Below are 23758 nucleotides of genomic sequence, written 5' to 3'. Positions count from 1 at the left end.
CCTCCCTCTTCTCCTGCCTCCTCCTGGCTGAATGAGGACCGGAAGCGGGGCGGCCGGAAGCAGGGGGCGGGGCTTCGTCATGTGCCCCGCCCCCGTACCTCACCCGGGGGAACTGCGATCCCCCCCCCGAAATGACCTCTGGTCATACCAGGATCCTACATACCACTATGTGTCTCTCAGATTTAAGTGAAGGGGGGGGGAGAAAGGTTTCCAGTTCTCTTTAGAGCACAAATGTGGATTTTATAGAATAGTGTACAAAAAAGAGGAAAATATTAATTACAGCACAGTGTTTCCTCTAAGCTGAGTTAGTGTAAGCTAGCTCACAGTTTTTTTGCCTCCAGCTCACACATTTTATCAGGAAGGATGGCTCCAGAGCAGTGTTCCCTCTAAGATGAGTTAGTGTGAGCTAGCTCACAGTTTTTTAGCCTCTGGCTCACACATTTTTGCCTTCGCTCAGGAAGGATGGCTCCAGAGCAATGCTCCCTCTAAACTGTGGAGTCTTGTGAGTAAAAATTCTACTCTGTGAGCCACTGGCATTAAAGTTGTGGGTGAGTGATTTGGCTACTGCATAAATTAGTTTGCTCTGGAGCCATCCTTCCTGAGCTAAGATGAAAATGTGTGAGCTGGAGGCTAAAAAACTGTGAGCTAGCTCACAGCAACTCAGCTTAGAGGGAACACTGCTCCAGAGCAAACTAATTGATGCAGTAGCCAAATCACTCACTCACAACTGCAATGCCAGTAGCCCACAAAGGAGAATTTTTGCTCACAAGACTCCACAGCTTAGAGGGAGCATTGTGCCGGGACTAGTGACATCGGCCACAAAAAACACTGGAATCTTTAATAGAGACCACTGAAGCATTGCATACCTCATCGTACTTTCTGTACTTGTCTGGGCAAATGCTAAGCTTTAAAAATATAAACTGATTCTCACGATCATTTTTCATTTGGTGACTGTTCGAGGTCCTCCGAGGGACAGTGTCAGCTTTGGCCTGGTTGCCAGACAGCTGTTCCCCTGGGCCCTTTCTCTATCTAGGCTTGATCCAAGATGCTCAACCGTGAACCTGACGGTCAGTTTTACCACATAAAATTGTATGCAACATATATGACTGCCTACTTTGTTAATTTTAAAAGGTAAGAATGAAGAGCAATAAACAATGGTAATCTTGGAATCCAAATATTTAATCCAGGCTGGGGGAAGGGGGAGTCCGCCCTTTAATAAGAGCTCTTTTTACACAGAGGAACAGAGGCTAATTGCTAATCAAGATGACTATACAAACCCTTCTGTTTTGCTTACTGCCAAAGAGCACACACAACATGTGGCTGGGTGAACCCAACGTTGTGTAGCACATGCTGAATCCCAGGTAGGGAAATAACATTCTGACACTACTGCCTGCATCCCCCCCAACCCTACGTCTTGCAGGGACACAGCAAACAGTTTACCTGGGAAGGAGGGATTAGGATGCTGACTCCCAGGCAGTCTGTATTACAACCCCTCCTCCTGGCAGGGATGCAGCAACCGGTTTCTCCCAGGGACATGACAGGAAGCTTGCTTCTCCCAGCCAGAGAAAGAGGGGGTCAGGCTGAAATGCATGGCCCTGGGATGCAATGGAGAAATTTCCTTTCCCAAGGTGGGGGTGGGGGTCAGAGAGGTGGCACTGTGACCCTCCCCCCACACACACACACGGGAAACTTCTCGACTCAGAAACTGGGCCAGGTGCCACCACGGGAGGGCAACTTAGCTTTAATCAAGATCCATTACGGCCCATGTAACTGTTTGACCTGTGCACCCATTTTACTCATTCCTCCCCCCCACCACATCTTTTACTTTGTTTCAAGTCTGTTTGTGTTCTTGCTCCAGTTTAACATAACTCCTATTCTACTGCTAGATTATTGTCCCCAACAACTCAAATAAGGACAAAAGTTTCCTATTTCAAATGAACTTCCCCAAATCTTTCACTGCAGTTTCATCTTGAAGTTGCTACCAGTATCACCTGTCATGAGCCAACATTTTCATCTCTTAAGGTAAAGGTTTCCCTTGCTCGAAAGCCACTCAAATCCGACTCTAGGGGGCAGTGCTCATCTCCGTTTCCAAGCCAAAAGGCCAGCGCTGTCCGGAGACTTCTCTGTGGTCATGTGGCAGGCATGACTAAACGCCGAGGCACACAGAATGCTTTAGCTTCCCACCGAAGCGGTACCTATTTATCTACTTGCAATTTCTTGCTTTCGAACTGCTAGGTTGGCAGGATATGGGGCCAGAGACGGGAGCTCACTCCACCACATGGCACTAGGGTCTCGAACTGCTGAATTACAGACCTTCCGGTCTGCAACTCAGCATCTTAACCTCTGAGCTACCGCAGCCTGTCTCTTAGTCCCTCTCTAAAACCTACTTATATGGAATTGCACTTGCTTATGATCTTCACCGTGAAGCAGTGTTCCCTCTAAGCCGAGTTGGTGTGAGCTAGCTCACAGTTTTTTAGCCTCCAGCTCACACATTTTCATCTTAGCTCAGGAAGAATGGCTCCAGAGCAAACTAACTTATGCAGTAGCCAAATTGTTTGCTTACAACTTTAATGCCAGTAGCTCACAAAGTAGAATTTTTGCTCACAACACTCGACAGCTTAGAGGGAACATTGCCGTGAAGTACCTTCCTTTTCTCTATCTCCCTCAGTCCACATTCCTGTTGAAGTTCAACATTTCCAACAGCTGGATCTGACACGCCCATAGGTGTCTTAAGACCTCCCTAACAAAGAAGAGCTTAATGTATGCTGCTTCACCTTGTGCTACAACATTATAACAGAAGAAGTGATTTCTGACAAATTTTGTCCCACACCACTCAACAGAAGCACCCTCTTTGTGTGCGGAATAAGTGGCAATATGTACGGAAATAATAAAATATGGGAAACTAACCTTCCAGTCTTACCCAGGCACCCAGCTGTGTGTTGTTGTCTTTACACCGTGCGACAAACCTTGGTTAGGCAACACATTGTCAAAGTTAAAGTCTAACGTCTCCCCGTCCATGAGGTCATTACGAATTATTGACTCCATATCACAGTCCAATCGTTCAATCAACATATCGTCTAAGTCACTAGGGAGCTTCTCCTGGTGGAAAGATACTATTCCCACTCTTCCGTAGCCATTACAGCTGTTCACAGTGGTGTAAGGGTTGATGCTATTCATCTGCATGGGGTGGCTCATAGGCACTTGCATTGAGGTTTTCACTGCGGACGGACGATGTACACCCGAAGCGTGAGACACGGTGCTAACTGTGAGAGACAAAGTATGGCTGTTAACTACTGAGGTTGGCTGGACGTGTCCTTGGTGTGGGTGGGTACTGGGGGGAACAATTTTGTTATGATTTTGTTGACTGCCGTACGGCGTCATGGCTGAGTTAGTGGCCATTAAAACATTTGGTCCCAACACTCGGCCACTGGACTGGGAAACGTGAGTGTCTACAGATGTCAAGATATCACTGTGTGGAGGTGAATCTGAAGTTAGCAGCTCCTTCAGCAGTCCTACAGGGCAACTATACTGACTGATGTTTCCATAACCCGATTTATTGTCTTGAAGGGTTTGCATAGGTATTCGGGACAGTGTGTTCAGGCTAGTCTGACCATAATTGTATTTCCTGTAGTCTGCGTTTGGGGAACCTATATTTGTGCTGGATGGAGCATATGAATAACCTGATGATTGCTGCATCATGGTAGAAGGTGGGGATTGGGTTGATCCAGCCAAAGATGTGTTTGGGGATAAAAGGTTGAGGTTATCCAGCAGGTTCTCCATGGTTTCTGAACTGCTCATCTCAGAAAGGCTAGGCAGAGTTGAAGCCATTTTGGTTCCTGATGGAGGGTAGACCATGGTGTGCACATCCCCTTCTCCGAGGTCGTCTTGTTCTGGCATGATTGGAGAAAGCCTCCCACTAATTGTACTAGCGTTAGAACTGGTTCTAGGTCTAAATGTACTCCAATTATTATCAAAGTCGTCATTACTATGAGAGCTGGGGCTTGCGGGCCATTTGGAGAACTGTGTGCCCGGACTGTCGCTGTTTCCATCTTGACCGGCCTGAAGAGCGGCTTTTTTCTTTGCGGCTCTGCCTCTGCTTTTGGCGAACTTGGTGCTGTTGTCCATGGAGGCAGCCCTTCTCCTGGGAGACTTGCCGCTTTTGCCTCCTTCTGGGTTGAGCATCCACCACGAGCTTTTCCCGGTCCCTTCGTTCTGCACTCTAATAAACTTGCTGTGCAACGAGAGGTTATGGCGGATTGAATTCTGGAAAAAGAAAACGGGGAGTGAGAAAAGTGTTGAGCCTATTTCTGTCCTCAACAGATAGAGTAACTAAATCAAATGCATAGCTATAGAAATAATCGCAATTCCCATTAAAATATACAGCTCCTCATTTTAGCGAAACATTACATTCCTATGGCAATGGAGTTTCCAAATTTATGCTTTAAGCCAATCTTAGGTGTTTCTGCACCCAGGGACGTGGATGCCTAACTACTTATTGCAACACATGCTTCCACCTTTAAAATTTCTGTGAAACCCATGAAATTCAAGGCAGAAGGGACATTATTTTCTGCTGTGTCTTGAAACCCAGCTTCAAAACACAAGTTCTTTGCATAAAGCCAAACAAACTAATGCAATGAATAACATGAATTCAGTCATCCCCAGCTAATCACAAAGCAACTAAATGATCAAAATAACAAAATAACAAAAAAGTATATGAACGATTTAACATATTCTTCATTAGGTAGAATAAAGTTAGAAATTAGTCTATAGCCAGCAAGAGTATAAATTGCTAATATTGGCCTAATAAAAAGCACATCTCTCCATTTCATGATTCCCAATGAAGCACAAGAATGTAAAAGTAACCAATGCCGAATGTTAAGACCAAATACACAGAAAAGATGGCACAATGTAAATGACCAATGCTTTATCTCAGCTGACTTGAAAAAACAAATACCTGGTTTCAATCAGTTTACTTTCCGCAAGGGCTGTCAAACTGATTAAATAACTTTAGTTGGTTAATCTGCCTTAACCAACGACTGCAATTGTGTATTGCAAAACCTAAACAAAACTGGCTGAAATACTGAATCAAGTGCACTACCTAAGGATAAAAGGGAGGGGGGACTTTAATACTCTAATTCTCCTTTACAGTAACACACAGGAGGCAAAGTTACTTAATTTGATGTGCCATTGATTAAAACATTTTCCTTGACAATTAAAATTCACCTCCATGAACTAAATCACAGAGGCAGAGACTTGAGAGCAATCCTTAGCAGGTCTACCCAGAATCCTGCTCAGATTGATTCAATGGGGCTTACAAATGCTCTTAGGATGGGTAGATTCCACTACCACCACCACCCCCAGCCACCACTCATGGTGGTGGTGGGGCAGGATGGCCAGATCCAGGTTCGGAAACTCCTAGATATTTAGAGTTGGAGCCTGGGGAAGACAGGGACCTCAGTGGATACAATGCTGTAGAGTCTTCCCTCCAAAGCATCTGTTTGTTCCTGGGGAACTGATCTCTGTTGCCTGGAGATAAACTGTAATTCCAGGGGATCCCCAGGTCCCACCTGGAGGCTGGTATCCCTAAATGCTCAGCTGCAGGGTTTGGGGTGGGGGAGTGTCACAACTCATGTGATATGATTTGGGGTTATGCACCTTCAAGATTTTTCAGAGCGCCTTAGTGATACAATGAGCTGCTGGAATTCGAACGGGACAGAATTCTTGTCTTTATGGAAAGCTCCTAAGTATATCTTCACATGACACAGGCCTTGTGACAACTGATTTCTCTCTATTAGATGCTAAGTTTCAAATGTAGACCAAACCAAGGACAATAATGTGAGGGAGGCTGTCTGCTGGCCAGTTCTTCCAAAACATTGGGTCCGTGTTTGTTTTTTCAGTGGTGGGAAAGCACAAGCTGGAGAGAGAATAAGAAAGGAAGAGGAGTTTCAGTAAGCGAGTTCAGTACGGGCAGAGATAGAGTAGTTAGGGAAAGGAAAGAAATGGTGAAAGCTGAAAAGGCAGGCAGGCAGAAAAGGCCAGAGCCTTGTCTCTAGCTGCTACTCCCTAAGAGGCAGGAATAGAACTGAGGGGGGAAATTCCGAAGGCGCCAAGAGGAAAGGGGGGAAATATTTCCTGCCTCCCTAAAGGAATGATGGGTTATTCCATGGAGATGTCCTCCACCTGAGGGGGAAAAGCACTGGATTTACAGGGGCTGCTTCCTGCTTTGCTTCTGGCGATCCAGCAGCACATGATTTCACTGATTCCTCCCAAGCCATAAAAGTATATCTTCAGTTCAAAGTATCTCTTATACTTTGAATTGTGAGCCCTCTCTCCAAAACATTTTTCAGGATTTTTTTAAAACCACGCATCCTTTAACATATCAGCTATGCAAAAACGTATAGCTATCAAGGACATTCCTCCCTTGAAACCTGTAATTAACCTGTGAATGTGCCAAGATGTTGGCATATTAATTTCACTCTGCTCTATTATTCTAACAGGCTGGTGCTTGTTGAGCTTAAAGAGATTCAATGGGACACATTTGGCACGTTGGGTTGAAGCCACTGAAGGTTTTCGGGACTAAAGCAAGCATTTAAGTTGGGTTCCGAATGGCTTCAGAAGACAGGCAGAGCACCCTTGTAGCATGTTTATTTATTTATTTAATTTGTTAATTGGCCAATCCCTGCTAGTGCAGAGCTCTTGTGTGATCTACAACATTCCAAAAAACATTATCAAGATAAAACAATTAAAACATTAACAGCACATTTCAAACAGATCAGATGGCATGTAATGAAGACTACATATCCTATCAGTTCTTAATAAAATGAAAAACTGATATATATATTTCTTAGGCAAGGCATTTTGCAACTAAAATAAAATGGCAGTTCTTGCTGATGGTTGGATTGCGGTGTCTTGGTCTGTGGGAACAAAAGGAAGCAGGACTCTTGTGACGCCTTCGTTCCCAGCTGGTTTTTATTCTAGCACAGCCTTTCGAGCCCGCTCTGGTGGTTGCAGGTGATGTGGCCTCACCAGACACCTCTCGTAATGCGCCTGCGCCTCTAAAAGCCTGGGGGCCTGGCCATGGGTCAATGTGGCCACCGGTGAAGGCAGGCTGCTCCTGGCGCCCCAATAGATGACCAGGGACCTTCACAGCGTCCCGTCGTCCTTAACGGGCCCGCTTATAGGGCCCTCCATGGCTCCTGGAGCCCCATCCTACATCAAGAGGTGAGCCACTGAGATCTGCTCTAAGAGCTATATGAACACAGTTTTCCAATATCACCCTTACCCATTAGCAAAGGAAAAAACCCTGCTTCAGGAGGACTCTTCAGCAAAGCACCAAGTGGAGGTAGAAGGTGGACGGCTTTGCTCTCATGCTGTTTGCTCATTCCGAATGTAGTCAAGGGAGAAGCGGCTTCGAGACTGTGAAGTCAGCCTGTCCCTGTAGGGGCTGCACTCCCCCTGAAGGAGCAGGTTCGTTGCCGGGGGGGGGGGGGGGTGCTACTGGATCCTGGTTGTCTGTCTCCTCTGCGGCACACAAGGCCTTTTATCAGCTCTGGCTGGTTTGCAAGCTATGGCTGCTCCTCAAAAAGTGTGATCTGGCCACTGTGCTACGTGCTCTGATCACATCCACGAGAGAGATTACTGCAATGTGCCTGCCTCTGAAAGTGGTCCGGAAACTTCAACGGGTCCAAAATGTGGCAGCCAGAATACTGTTAGGGCTTGATTATAGGACTTGATGGCCTGTGCTGAAAGATCTGCACCGGCTACCATCTGTTTCCATGCAAAATTCTTACCTTTTGGGCCCTAAACCGCTCGAGGCCAGGGTACCTGAAGGACCACCTCCTCCCAGACTCCCCAGCCCGTCCACTTGAGATCTGCCTCTCAAGCCCTCCTCAAGCTCTTCAGAGGTCAGGTGCGTGGCGACTAGACACAAGATATCATATCTGGAATGCCCTCCCCTTTGAGACTCACCTCGTATCTACTTCACTTTTTTCAAGGTGCCAGGCCAAAACACATCTTTTCGTCAGGCTAGGAGAAGGAGGAGGAGGAGGAAATTGGATTTATACTCCACCCTTCACTACCCGAAGGAGTCTCAGAGCAGTTTACAATCTCCTTTCCCTTCCACTCCCCACAACGGACACACTGTGGAGGCAGGTGGGATTGAGAGAGCTCGCTTGAGAACCGCGGTTGAGAGAACAGCTCTAAAAGAACTTGTAACTGACCAAAGGACACACCAGCAGTTGCATGTGGAGGACTGGGGAATCAAACCCGGTTCTCTCAGATTAGTGTCTGTGCTCCTAACCACTACACCAAACTGGCTCTCCTATTCCATCTAAGTGTATCAATAACCAAAGGAAGAGAAATGTACTGAACCCGAAACCCACTGTCTTATTCTTAGAGCAAAATTAATTGTCGAACCAGGAATGGGATGTGGGCTGAACACTACTACCATGAATTTGTATAGAACACATAAGAGGAGGAGGAGGAGATTGGATTTATACCCCACCCTTCACTCGGAGTCTCAGAGTGGCTTACAAACTCCTTCCCCTCCCCCTCCCCACAACGGACACCCTGTGAGGTAGGTGGGGCTGAGAGGGCTCTTTCCAGAGCTGTCCTTGAGAGAACAGCTCTGACAGAACTATGGCTTGCCCAAGGTCATCCAGCAGCTGCAGGTGGAAGAGTGGGGAATCAAACCCGGTTCTCCCACATTAGAGTCCATGCACTTAACCACTACACCAAACTGGGGTTCTACCATACCAGATTCTTTAATGGTTTGCTTCTGTTTTACGGATAGTTTTCATGCTCTTTATGTTCAATGGTTTGTATTGTTTTAATTGTACATTGCCTCAAGCAGGACACTAGCAAAGTGGCATAGAAACATCCTAAATAAATAAAATTTTGCACGTCTCCCCAAGGTGCTTTCTTTCTGGGGATGGGGAAAGGTATGGGTACCTATACCATTGTCCCTGTGAGGGGAAAGCACATAGAGGATTATTTTAAGCAATAAAATACACCCAGGGGAAGGGTTAAATAGCTTCCAGTCATCATTCTCCTCTCCTTTGGTTGTGTTTTTTGTTTTTAAAAAAATACCAGTGGAAAGTTGTACACAACTGCGTGTAATATACAGTTTGACTCTGATGCTCTGGATCATCAAGGGAAGTGCCAGATAACCTTTGTGAGGGGTTGCACATTGTATCCCCCCCTCCAATTATTGTAAATTTTAATGTGTCAGCATACCTGGCGGTTTGCCCAGGTGAAGCAGTAAATTTCTGTCGGAAGAGTCACTCATAATCTAATCTGGAGGAAAGTGCCATCAAGTCACAGCTGACTTTTGGTGACGGCTTGGGAAACAGGCAGCAAGGGAGGAATCAATGGAATCACTTGTCGATGAACCTCTGGAAGCAAAGCAGGAAGCGGCCCCTGTAAAGTCCACTGCTCTCTCACAACTGGAAAAACAAACACGGACCCAATGTTTTGGAAGAACTGGCCAGCAGACAGCCTCCCTCACATTATTGTCCTTGGTTTGGTCTACATTTGAAACTTAGCATCTAATAGAGAGAAATCAGTTGTCACAAGGCCTGTGTCATGTGAAGATATACTTAGGAGCTTTCCATAAAGACAACAAGAATCCTGTCCTGCTCGAAGTCCAGCAGCTCATTGGATCACTTAAGGCGTTCTGAAAAACCTTAAAGGTGCAGAACCCCGAATCACATCACATGAGTTGTGCCATATAAACACTCCCCCACCCCAAACCCTGCAGCTGAGCATTTAGGGATGCCAGCCTCCAGGTGGGACCTGGGGTTCCCCCAGAATTACAGCTTATTTCCAGGCTACAGAGATCAGTTCCCCTGGAGAAAATGGATGCTTTGGAGGGTGGACTCTGCGGCACTGTACCCCCACCGAGGACCCTGCTCTCCCCAGGTTCCCCCCCCCCAACACAAAAAAACTCCAGGAGTTTCCAAACCTAGCAGTGGCAACCCTATCCCCCCCCACTGGTGGCCAGGGGGAACCTGGCAGTGGCAACCCTAATACTGACTGGGGGGGGGGAGGATGGTACCTCAAAGTAGGATGTGGGGAGCACTAGAGAAGCGATCACAGGCCCTATCTTTGCACAGAGAAAAGGCTGTGCCTGCCCAGTAGCTAGACAACATCAGGTGCACACCAGCTTTAGCAAAGCACAACTCACAAATAAAGTTGCATCACAGGAGATCATATTATTTTGCTCCCACACTTATAGAACATTAAGGGGAAACTCCAGGTAGCATCAGCCACCCAGCCAATGGAATCTCTCCAGCTGTTGGGGCGATTATGTAAATATATGTCCCCATCTTTAGTTAATTTTAATTTAAATTTGCTCTTAAGGTGAATGTTTTAAGGGTTTGCTCTGTCAGCGATTTCAGTGTGCATAACTCTGATGTTGCCCGCCCTGAGCCCGCTTGCGGGAAGGGCGGGATATAGATGCAATAAATAGATAGATAGATAAATGATGAGTACTCCAGACAGGAAGTGGCAATGGAGAGAATGGCGAAAGAACAAATAGCCCTGACCTGGATAGCCCAGGCTAGACTGATCTCCTCGAATCTTGGAAGCTAAGCAGGGTCAGCCCTGGTTAGTATCTGGATGGGAGACCACCAAGGAAGCCCAGGGTTGCTACGCAAAGGCAGGCAATCACAAACCACCTCTGAACGACTCTTATTTTGAAAACCTTACAGGGTCACCATAAGTCGGTTGTAACTTGGCTACCAAAAAAACAAAAAAAAGTGCAAGAGTAAAGCTGCCAACTCAGCTGATAGTAAGGCAACCATGTAACGCCACTGCCTAAAGTCCCACTCAGCATCGTGCCTCTGGGCACCCCTGCGACACCCACCTCAAGAGCAGCAAACATGCATGCAAGGACAAAAAACACCATATGCATGTAAAGAAGGGGCCTACTGTGAGCGATATGGGTGAAGGGTCAACCCAGATAAGAATAAGCACTTCCTATCTGGGTGGCTGACTGCCAGTGACAAAACCAGCCCCCCCTCCACCAACCTGCCCTTTGGGATACGCAAGAGGATGCTTAAAACCCACTCAGCAATTAGGAGCTGCAACTTCACACCAGCTTCGCACCAGCTTCACACTTCACACCAGCCACCAACAGGTTTCTCAAGGAACGAAAACACTGCCAAGTAAGAAAAAAAGTGGGGGGGGGGGGGGGGGGGGATGTACATAATGCAAAAACAAGCCTCTACCACAAGCAGCAAGGGCACACAGCACACCACCCACAGATACCGCTGGCCAAATGCTCTTCTCCTTATAGGCGCACACAGGCTGAAGATAAGACTGGCTCTTCCAAGATGCACACATTTGCACACACAGAGAGATGGGTATATATCATCACTTGTCTCTCCGAACAAGCACTAGAAAACCCCACCTGCTGGAAAGCAAGCCCATTCAGGAAGCCGGCTAAACAAACCTAAACTTGAGGAGGAGGAGGTAACTGAGCTGCTGGAGGCCACGGTAGAAACACCCACGGACTCCTCATCAGCATTTGGTCACAGAACAACCTGTTCTAAGTCTAAACTAGCAGACAGTATTACCTCCCAGGCAAGCTCAAACTTTGTTCTATTGCTTCAGACAAACATGGCTACCCACCTGAAACTACTTGAAGTCAAGTGAGCCAAATAAACTGCTAGGCATGGGGCAACTGAAATCAACAATCAAGAGGGAGGCAGATTCTAGGTGAGGGGTATCAAACATGTGTCCTGTGGGCCAAAACTGGCCCCCGGAGGGCTCCTATCCAGCACTTGAGCAACTGGCTCTCTCCTGCTTCCTTCTCCTTCTGCTACTGCTGTGTAGAGATGTAAAATTTCCGGAAATTTTGAAACTCGGAAAAAAACCCGGTTTTTCCCCAGTTTTTTTTCGGAAAAAAACAGAAATTTTCGGAAAAATTGAAAAAATTGCTACATTAGCATTTCTTTTGTCTTTTCTAGATTGAAAGTCATTCTGTTACTTTAGGAACATAAAGTATGACTATGGACATTTTTACTTGCCATGAAATTATCACAACTAGCATATTAAAAATATAGTGTATCCAAACAATTATTACAAACAGAATACCCACCCACATGCAAAAACAAAACTGAAACCTTTTTATTTTCTTCTGAAAATAGCACCTCCTAAAGGAAGAAATGCATCTTGTTTTTGCATTGGAGAGTTCAGTTTGTAACCTAGGACTTGCTTGTCCTCAGTGCACAGAAATTAGATCAATCTGATACCCTATATATATATTTTAGAAATGATTTGGAAAATATTTGAACACCTTGTCTTAAAATATTTTATTCAGCATGTTAAAATAAAATGTTCCATAGTCAATTTATTTTATTTTATTTTTTCAATTTTTCCAATTTTTCGGAAAAAAACAAAAAAGGCTTCAGGAAAAAAAGGAAAAAAACTTTTTCCCCGAATTTTTCCAGTTTTTTTCCGGGCCTTCACATCTCTACTGCTGCATCACTGCTTCCTTTGCCAGACTCTCTCGGTCACACAGGAGAGACAGATAGGCCTCTGTTCTCTGCATTGGTTGAGGCTCCTCCCCCTCCTCCTTCCAGGGGGAGGGAGGGAATGAGTCAGAGCTTGCTTTCTAGCCAGGCTCCCTCAATTGCACAGGAGACAAAGGCAAGCCTTTCTTCCCTTCCATTGGCTGAGGCTCCTCCCCTTCCTCCCCTTTGCTCGGGCTGCCTCAATCGCATGGGAGAAATACAAAGCACCTTTAAGATCAACAAAGTTTCATTCAAGGTTGGAGTTTTTGTGTGCCTTGCTACAGTGTGTGTGTATTTTGTTGGACTCGTTATGCTGTGGCTCTCCTGGGTGCAACTGGGTTTGCCTCCCCTTTATCACTGTCGTCATGCCCTCATGATTCAGTCTTTCTCAATAGGAAAGCAATGTGAACTATTTAGCTAAGGAATAACAACAAGCCACTGAGGTGGATTAGGCTGAGAGTGTGTGTCCAGATCAAGTTCACCCAGCACATTTCCTTTGTAGACTGGAGATTTGGAACCTATACTTCCCAGATAGCAGGCTGATACTGACCACTATGCATGGCTGTCTCTCTATTCTTGCACTGCCTCATAGGAGCTGCAGTTATTTTTCTGGGAAGATTATAGTTTTATAGACAAACACTTAGCCCTTACTCTGTGTCATGATGCCCTCACATGTTCTTGACCAGCACACAAAACAATTTATGTACAAAAGCTTATAATGCCCAGCCATTTCATGTTTCCCCAAGTCCTAGGCTCAGAGCACTGACCATGTGACGTCTGTAATGAATGTCAATAAATTAAATTAAAAGTAGGTTTGCAGCTCACAGATACACACCTGAACTGCATACTCAAGATTGTTACAGCACGGATATTTTGAAGCAATAATTCAGAGTAAGAGGTGTCAGTTATCAGAGACTGTTAAATAAACAAAATATCGCAAGAGTGCTAATGTTTTAAGCATGTTTTTATTTTAAGTAAAAAAAAACTTTAATTGTGTTTGTTTGTGTCCTTTATAAAGTTTATATCTCCACTACCTGGCATTACATTTTATGACACACATGGCCCAGCCCGACAAGCTCTCATTTATGTCAGATCTGTCCCTCATAACAAATTAGACACCCCTGTTCCAGGCATTCCTTCTTTCCCCACACAAAAGAGAAGCATGTGGATAGGATAGGGTTGCTAACCTTCAGGTGGTGGCTGAAGATCTCCCACTGTTACAACTGACCTCTAGGCAATGGAGATCAGTTCCCCTGGAGAAAAGGGCTGCTTTGGAAGGTGGACTCTATGACATTAGACCCCACTGAAGTCCCTCCCCTCTCCAAACCCTGCCCTCATGAGGCTCCACCCCCAAAATCTCCAGGTATTTTCCGACCCAGAGCTGGAAACTCTGAGATAAGCGGAGCTACTGCAACTAGCGATACCATTCTCCAGGTGGGGGTGGGGATCACTGTTCCCTCTAAGCTGAGTTAGTGTGAGCTAGCTCACAATTTTTTAGCCTCCAGCTCACACATTTTTGTCTTAGCTCAGGAAGGGTGGCTCTAGAGCAAACTAATTTATGGGGAAGTCAAATTGCTCACTCACAACTTTAATGCCAATAGCTCACAAAGTGGAAATTTTGCTCACAAGACTCCACAGCTTAGAGGGAGCACTGGTGGGGATCCCCTGCTTTTGTGGGCTTCTGCCTGCCATTGGCCAGCTGGCTGGTGGGAGAAAATCCCCCACACACTGTGTGTGACACGCTGACCTCACCGCGTTGGTGATGTCGGGGGGCGATGCTCTGCTTTTGGGGCAAAACTCTATGGTTTGAGACTGTTTTTACCATAGAGTTTTGCCCAAAAAGCAGAGCGTCATCCCCAACATCACCAATCCGCTGATATTGCTTCTGGGTGATGGACAGTGTGTTGTGTGACCTCCCCGCCGACCCCTGGAATCCCCCCCAATCCCCCCACTGGCATGACAAAGGGACCATGTTGCTGTAAGCACTTTTCTTTCCATTCCAGTTCCCATAGTCTGAAGGAGAGTTAATTTGCGTCAATGTAGGTTAAGAATATTCTGTACGGAAATACCACGCGGCCTGGAATACTCAGAAAAGTCCGGCATTCTCGGCTGCGTGCTGGATACAGAGACCGATACTATTCTACCTGAAAAATTTCACAGGTGAAATCTGTTGATTAAAAAACAAAACAAACTGGTAATGTTTTAGAATCCTGTTTTGTAAAGCTCATCTATCCTGCCATGCCACGGCTTTAGTGTTTATGATGGAAACAAGTTCTCCTTTCCACCCCTCTTGTCTCACTCTCTCTGACACACCCGCCGTCTCTGAAGAACTAACTTTCATTCCATCTACACATGGAAGTGTTTAGTATTATACAGAAGCTACAAACTGCCTTAGTCATCAGAAAGCTACAATCTCTTATTCTTGTATTAAGGACATTCAAGGTCACTCTTGGAGTAGCTAAGCCATCTCCAAAGTTTGCCAAAAACAACAAAAGTTCCAAACAGGAAAAGGTTTGCAGGAGAGTGCCTGTTACATAAATTCCTGTTTTTCCACTCGGGCAGGAGGAGATTAAAGAGACTATGATTTACTACCTTGGAAAAAAAAGTGTGGAGAGAGGGGTAAATATTGCAAAAAATATGCAGCGCTGTTAATGATGTTGTGTCTACAAAGCTCTGCCAAATGCAGATGTGACCTGATAATAGGCATAGTTTCAAGCACTGGAACTTGGAAACTGGGTAAGCAAATGCAGTTGCAGGATGTAGTGGGAGGCCTTCCATTGAGAGGTGCTGCATTCCCAGACAGGGCTTGCAATATGCTGGAAATGCCAAATTTTACATTTATTCAGAAAACAGATTCGGTTTAAAAGTTTCAGAACTGGAGATTCTGAGCTGATTCTATTTGTCAATTCCTTTCAATGCTTGATTGCAACTTTGGCCCATAACATTTTGTTACCATTTCTAACTTTGCCTCTTAACTTTCTAAGTATCAGCCTAGAATTTTTTTTTTTTTGCATGCCCAGACTTATGTTTCCGTTTTGCTCCAGGCTTTAAGTGCTACATCCACTGCACCTTCCATCCTCAGGCAATCATGTCATGCTGCCTAACCACCCACACACTTTCCTAAATAACCTCTAAAAATAAAGAATGCAGAATAAAGAATGCAGATAATCAGATATAATTTTACTTGCTTTTGTTCACAGAACGTGGACCAGTTCGTTAACATACACATACACACATATGAGTAACGTAAATTTTTATATAGCTTTTTCACTGTCGTTTCATGTTAGTCTTATGAGAGTTTTTCAGTAGTTAGAATACCCCAGTCCATTACCTCTACCTTTCAACAACTGAGGGATAGGCTTGTTCTGTAAACATGTAGCTAAAGGAAGTAGCTAAATGACCAACACATAACATTCTCAACTTCTCCACTACCTCAGAAATAAAAGCCATAAATCACTATTCCACTATTTCCCTTCAAACACAGCACAGAGCATTTGGTTAAATCCCAAGAAAAGTGAACTCCTTTCATTGAGGTTATTACATTTTATCTTGACGTTGAATAATGCCTTATGTGTCTTGACCTGGATAGCCCAGGCAAGTCAGATCTTCGAAGCTAAGCAGGGCGAACCCTGGCAAGTACTTGGGAGGGAGACTTCCAAGGAATACCAGGGCTAGGATGCAGAGGCAGGCAATAGTAAACCACCTCTCTGAAGCCCCACTAGGGATCACCAGAAGTCAACCATGACTTCAAGGCACCCGGGTGCACACACGCACACACAGACACACAAACACAAATGCCTTATGTGGCTCAGAGGGCAGTCTGCACCAACAGGCAAATGATACACCCAGCCTAACCTTTCCATAACAATTTTCATTCTTAAGGACCACTCCCAATCGACATCAACGTACAGTTAAAGCAAAGTTATACGATCCTGGGGTATGACACCCTGACAAAGCAAACTTGTTGAAGTGTGGGCCTTTATCAGCGCTTGATCTCCTGGGAACCTTATACATACAGCCTTGACTTCAGTAATGGAAGAAAGACTACAAAAGTAAATATGACAGTGATGTCACTGCGTTTGGTGTTTATCCACTTTGCTCCACTTCACTGGCTTCGTTGAGTAGGGGAATGTGGAACAAGATGGCCATGTATTCTGGAGCTACATTAACTAAACACCACCGGTAGGAAATAAGAGACAACAGCAATCACGTGTACAATCTGGCCCGAAGATTCACTTTTGTTATCATGAAATGCAGCTCTAAAAAGAAATGAGAAGATCCAGTGGAGCATCCTTAAACCCCGAAAGCAGCATCAGGTATGGGAATTATGTAGCATTTAGCCATATTTGTACAGCAACAATGCAGAGGTAAGACGGACATTCCCATGTAATCAGCCTACCAATCTTAATTGAACCTGTTTTTTTAATTTAAAATGTTATAGATGAATATAATTTATTTTAGTGGAGAGAGGGAAATTAAATATTTAAATATCTTAACATCCTCAAATGCTGGAATGGAATGTGCATGCTATGGCTCAGTTTACATATAATGAGAAGACAGTCACAGTTTTAACTAAACACGCTTATTATAGCATGGCTTCCTGAACACAGCCCAGTCTACTAATTATGGTTGGTTAGGGTCTGTCAAATTCAGATCTCAGACTATCGCTTGAAGTGGGTTTATCAGTTAGTCTTAAACAGGTGATCTACAAACAGGAATATCCTGGCTCGCTCCATAGCAATGCCCCCAAAACAAAAATGCCTGAGTAGAGCAAAGGTGATGAAACCAATATCTGTCAAGGCAAACCTGTATCTTATTATTGTGAAAGCAGGATTCAGCTTGCAGACAAACTAACGATAGCTAAAATAAACCATAGTTTAATGTCATACCTGAACCTAGCTTTAATGCACATCCATGTGTGTAGACCCCATCAAAACCTTCTGCACTACCTGAAATTAGTGGGAATGACAGTGGATTTGTCTCTATCGTATATGTTGGCATCAAAATTCACATGGGGCAACGGGGGCTCTATTCTGTGGGGCTTGTCTGCAGACTAAGAAAGAGAAGAGATTTAGATAGGAGAATCTTTTAAACATAATGCAGGGTGATGGAGACAATCAATCCATATATTTTTTTATTATTGAAAGCACTGGTACCCCAGTCTTTCTATCCAGGTGTTCAAGGTGGCTAATATATCTGATAAGTGGCATGACATGCATTTTCAAGATATGTACTTTGATCTACAGGCCTGAAGTCAGGACCCACCAGCAATTGTAATCAGTGTGTCCAAATCATATCAGCAGTTCTTCTATTTGGAGGGAATAAAGAAGAATAAAAGAAATGTAAAAAGCACACCGAGCACCTCACATACTCAATGGGGTGTTAAATTGTGGAATTCAGTGCCATGGGAAGGCCTTGACCTCCTAGGTCCTGTTTGTTGGTCCTCCTAGGCAACCGGCTGGCCTCGGTGTGAAACAGGATACGGCACTAGACAGATCACTGTTGTAGGGCTTATAAATCCACGGAAGCAAACCAAAAGCCTAGTTAGCTAGATGTCCAGGAAACCTGGCTTCCAGTTTAAGGGCATCTACAGTAAACATGGCTTCCATGTTTTTATATCCTAAAACATGTCCAAACTGGTCTATTACATTCATGATCCGGGATATCTACTCCAGGGTGGTGGAGAGGGCCATCAAGTCACACTTATGGCGACCCCACAGGGTTTTCAAGGCAAGAGAGGTTCAGAGAGCCAGTTTGGTGTAGTGGTTAAGCCAGTTTGGTGTAGTGGTTAAGTGTGCGGACTCTAATCTGGGAGAACAGGGTTTGATTCCCCACTCCTCCACTTGCAGCTGCTGGATGACCTTGGGCAAGCCATAGTTCTGTCAGAGCTGTTCTCTCAAGGACAGCTCTGGAAAGAGCTCTCTCAGCCCCACCTACCTCACAGGGTGTCTGTTGTGGGGAGGGGAAGGGAAAGGAGTCTGTAAGCCGCTCTGAGACTCTGAGTGAAGGGTGGGGTATAAATCCAATCTCTTCTTCTTCAGAGGTGGTTTGCCATTGCCTAGCTCTACGTCACTAACCTGGTATTCCCTGGAGTTCTCCCATCCATTTACGAGCCATTTACTCTGCTTAGCTTCCAAGAGCTGATGAGATTGGGCTAGCCTGGGCTGCCCAGGTCAGGGATTGCAAGCTACTGTTGCTAATAATAGTAGAGCATCATCATAATGTCCCAAATTGACTTTGAGTGCTTGGTATTGTCTAATGGCACAAGTGAGAAGTTCAAATGCCTTTTTGCTTGATACCACATCTCATTGGAAGAAGGCAGATTTTTATGCCAGTTTGTTATGAGGGCTGATTAACAGTACAACCTTACACAGAGTTACAGCCTTCTAAGGCTATTTATTTCAATAATTACAAAAACATGTAAATCTACTTAAGGATGGCACTGCTAAGGGACTAAATAACCCACTGAACCAATTCTGCAAGTATTCAAGTTTTCGAACGGGCAGTTGGAAGGAAAAGGGGTACACCACCATCTCAAATAAACAAGTAAGATTTCCAGTGAATAGGATTACCGGCTCCTTGTCAGGAAATACCTGGAGATTTGGGGGGTGGGGCCTGAGGAGGGTGTGGTTTGGGGCGGGACTTCAATGGAGTATAATGCCATAGAGTCCACATTCCAAAGGGGACATTTTCCCCAGGTGAACTGATCTCTGTCGCCTGATGACCAGTTCTTTAGCTTCCACCTGGAGGCTGACAACTCGACCAATGAAGCATATCTAGGAATAACACCAGCATCAGGAGTTTGATACATCTGCTCTCTGCCAAATATGATTATTAATACTAAATATTGATCACTATTGTGTGACAAACCCCATAAGAACAAGTGTGTCTGAAATCATCATAGAACTGATATTTGTGTTATACTGTGGAGGCTATCTGAAAGTCTCTGCCTCCCTGAAGTGAAAGAGCTAATAGGTCCTTAAACTACCTACTTCATTCTGTAGCTGTTACTCTGAAGGACTGATTGAGGTCACAAGAACCCCCATGTGTACGTATAAAAATATTCTTTGTAAATTTGTTTTATGGTTACTTTTTGATAGGGATGCCAGCCCCCGGGGGGACCTGGCGATCCCCTGGAATTATGGCGCATCTCCAGGCTTCAGAGATCACTTCCCCTGGAGAAAACTGCAAGGTTTCCATGGCACTGTACACCACCAAGGTCTATGTCCCCCCCAATCTGTAGGAGTTTCCCAACCCGGCAACCCTTACGTCGTAAAAATGGAACACTGATCAAGACCTTTGAAAAATGAATTTGCCCTTTATTTTATTCTAATATATTAAGTGCTTTCTTATATATTTTGTCGAATTTGTGAGATCGCTACTTGTGAAGCCCTGACTCCCAAAAGCTCATGTTGAAATAAACGCCGTTTTAGTCTTTAAGGTGCCCCTGGACTTCGGCTTAATTTTGCGACAACAGACTGGCAATGGCTACATCCCCCACCCCAACAATTAAGAATAGATACACCCCTTTTCTTCAACCTGTGTACAACTCGAGCCATCAAGGACTTCAGAGGTCAAACCTTAACATTGCCCCCGGGAATGTAGTCAGAGTCAAATGTATCCCGAGGAGTACATATGCATCGTGTTCTCAGAGGCTCATTGCTGCGCCAGTTTATACACTAAACACACGTGTGTCCGTTTTAAAAAAGCCTTCTGAGGCTGATAAATAAAACATCTTAAAGCAACTGTAGCTCAGGCTTTGTTCCTGTTTTATATTTCCTGCAACCCCAGGACATTAAAAAAAAAGGAATGCAACAGTCTGTTCTGATGGGCTGGGGGCCAAGAGCCTCCATTGTTTTCAATGGAGGCACGGTAGAACTGGCAAGGCATGGTGGAAATGACACTGGATGGGGAAACCGGCCAGGCAACCACTCTCCGCGCACACACACACGCACGCACACACGAGCTTTCCCTCAGAAATTCCAGTACTGTACTACAAACGCTGAAGGGAAGCACATACCAGGCAAAACTGCAAGGGGAAAGGACAAATGCCTCTTACATTCGTAACCCACCCATCCCCCAAGGAGTTCAGCCCCGGTTTCCTGCAGTAAAAGAAGGAGCTCAAAGAACGTGAATGGGATAGGCAACTGCAGATATATATATATATATATTTAAAGGAAACTGCTGTGAAGAATCTGTCAAGGCTATAAAACTATGTGCCACAGCTCTGTTCATTTTGCACACTGAATTTATTTCGCTTCACTGGCAATGCAGCACTTCGTAGCTTTATCCCACCCCCCCAAAAAACTTCAAATCCTCCAGAACGTTTCTAAATTCGTAAACCCTTCACGGCTCGTTCATTTAAATAAAAATGTATCCTGTTTTCCAGTAGAGGGTTGCCAGACCTCCCTGGCCACCAGTGTGTGTGTGGGGGATGGGGGTTTAGGGTTGCCACTCCAGACTGGGAAAACTCCTGCAGCTTTGGGGGTGGAGCCTCACAAGGACGGGGATCTCCATGGCCTGCCCTGCTGCGCAGAGCCCACCCTCCGGAGCACCCATTTTCTCCAGGGGAACTGATCTCTGTAGACTGGAGATGAGCTGCGATTCCAGGGGATCCCCAGGTCCCACCTGGAGGCTGGCACCCCTAAGCATTACTCGTTTCATTGGTTTTTTTAAAAAGAGCTTGGAAGGCAATACTTTTACTGTCGCAAAATGTTTATTTGCTTTACAGGCTGTCTACTTCCGAGGCTCTTGTAAGCAGCCAGAAGGAAGGAAGCGATATCTGTGTTTATCCACTGAGGTATACTAGGGCAGAGGTGAGCAGGAGGTAGGTAGACTGCGGTTATCTGTACACTTCCTGGGACCCTAGGAAAAAAAGGAGTGCTAGGCCAGGCGGACCTTGCCCTTCAACAAAAGGCACACCTAGGGTCTCCTTACGTGATATACGAAATGCCAGTCGGCTGGGCGATTCCTCCAACCTGAATCATGTTTAACGCGTGGCCTGGGACTCACCTTAAAAATTGTGTGTGTGGGTGGGGAATTGGCTCCAGAGAATATTGTGGCAGCAAGAGGGGCTCCAGCCTTCCCTCCCTCACACCCCAGACTGCTTTTGACAGGGGGGGGAAATGACCCAGCACCCCCCCCCCACCATAGGTTGGGAAATTTGTGGAGATTAAGGGGTGGAGCCTGGGAGAGGGCAGAGTTTGGGGAGGGAGAGAACCTCGGTGGGGTATAATGCCACAGAGTCAATCCTCCAAAGTAGCCATTTTCTTCAGGGGAACTAATCTCTGTCATCTGGAGATCAATTATCTCCCGGCCCAACCTGGAGGTTGGCAACCCTACCCCATAATCTTTGTTTCTGTCAAAAGTGGCCGGTGGTGGAAAGGAGTGAACTCTCCCCTTTTCTAAACTGAGTCCCAGGTCTGATGTGAAATTGGGACCCACAGCCATGAAATTAAAAGACGCCTGCTCCTTGGGAGGAAAGCTATAGTATAAAAAATAGAGACATCACTCTGCCAACAGAAGTCCGTATGGTCAAAGCGATGGCATTCCCAGTAGTAATGTATGACTGTGAGAGCTGGACAACAAGGAAGGCTGAGCGCCAAAGAACAGATGCTTTTGAATTATGGTGCTGGAGGAGACTCTTGAGAGTCCCTTGGACTGCAAGGAGATCAAATCAGTCAGTCCTAAAAGAAACCAACCCTGACTGTTCCCTGGAAGGCTAGATACTGAAGCTGAAGCTCAAATACTTTGGCCACCAAATGAGAAGGGAGCACTCACTGGAGAAGACCCTGATGCTGGGAAGGATTGAAGGTCAAAGAAGAAGGGGACGGCAAAGGATGAGATCGTCAGACAGTGTTATTGATACAACAAACATGAAGTTGAGCATACTCCGGGGGACGGCGCAGGACACAAGGGCCTGGCATGATGTGGTCCATGGGGTCGCAAAGAGTCAGACTCAACTGTGTACTGTGAGAAGATCCTTAATACAACTTAACACAGAATGGTTATGTCTTAATGGGAAGAGAGTGCTTTCCCAAACTACACATAGTGTTAGAGACCTTTAAACTTTAAAAAACAGCTATAGAGGACTGTGACCAAAGTAATAGAGCAAAAGGCTTAACCCAGGGGTGTCAAACATACGGCTCGCAGGCCAAATCCAGCCCCTGCAGGGCTCCTATCTGGTCTGTGAGCAATTGGCTCTCCTCTGCTTCCTGTTCCTGCTTTCTGCATCACAACTTGCTTTTGCCCATCTCTCTACTCTCCAGCTTTCTGCTTCCAGGGGAGAGAAAGAAAGCCAAGCCTCCTTTCTCTCAACTGGCTGAGGGCTCCTCCCCCTCCTTGGGGTGAGAGAGTGTCCCATGGCACCTTTAAGAAAACCAACAATGTTTTATTCCAGGTATAAGCTTTTGTGTGCGTGCACACTTCTTCAAAGAGAGAGAGACAGAGAGAGACAGACAGACAGACAGTCCCATGGCACTTGGAGAGATGCATCTTTCCAGTTCTAATTTGTGGTAGGGTACGTGCTTTTGGGAGCTGTGGTGGCTCAAGTGGTTAAGACGCTGAACTGCAGGCTGTGGAAGGTCAGTAGTTCAGCAGTTCGAGACCCGGGTGCCGCATGATGGAGTGAGCTCCCGTCTCTAGTTCCAGATCCTGCCAACCTAGCAGTTCAAAAGCAAGAAATTGCAAGTAGATAAATAGGTACCACTTTGGTGGGAAGGTAACAGCATTCCGTGCGCCTTGGTGTTTAGTCATGCCGGCCACATGACCACGGAAATGTCCTCGGACAGCGCTGGCTCTTCGGCTTTGAAACGGAGATGAGCACCGCAACCCTAGAGTCGGATTCGACTGGCTTTCGAGCAAGGGAACCTTTACCTTTACTTTACGTGCTTTTGTGAGTCGCTGCCCACTTCTTCAGACTTATTTCCATTTATTCTTTGCATCCTCCTGGACTGAATCCTCCCGTACCAAATTAAGACCTAGGTTTCCTGTCTCATTACCAATGCTGATATCTCCACACCTACCATCCCTCTGCATATCACACCTAACCCAATCAAGCCTGCTATTGCCATTCGGCATCTGAAATCATCTTTATAAAGTCTATACCTCCAGTACCTCATGTTACATGTGGCCTGGCCTGACAAAGTGATATTTATGTCAGATCTGGCCCTCGTAACAAATGCGTTCGATACCTCTGGCTTAACCCTTCCACCCCCACCTCCACCGTTTTCCCAGTAGGGAAA

At 45.6% G+C, this 23758-nt stretch overlaps 1 protein-coding gene across 1 annotated transcript in view; it reads right to left on the bottom strand.

The window, feature by feature from the left end:
- The window catches only part of FOXO1 (forkhead box O1), a 65047-nt gene that overhangs the window by 2915 nt on the left and 38374 nt on the right, over positions 1-23758 (bottom strand). The window contains exon 2 of the mRNA XM_015411009.1: positions 2908-4263. Within this exon, the coding sequence (XP_015266495.1) occupies positions 2917-4263 (1347 nt within the window). The 3' untranslated portion in view covers positions 2908-2916. The remainder of the gene's footprint in view (positions 1-2907; positions 4264-23758) is intronic.

The sequence above is a fragment of the Gekko japonicus genome, unplaced genomic scaffold, assembly GCF_001447785.1.
Source record: "Gekko japonicus isolate JY-2015 unplaced genomic scaffold, Gekko_japonicus_V1.1 scaffold428, whole genome shotgun sequence".
Lineage (NCBI taxonomy): Eukaryota > Metazoa > Chordata > Lepidosauria > Squamata > Gekkonidae > Gekko > Gekko japonicus.
The sequence above is the reverse complement of the archived record's forward strand: the minus strand, read 5'-3'. Positions and strand labels throughout refer to the sequence as shown.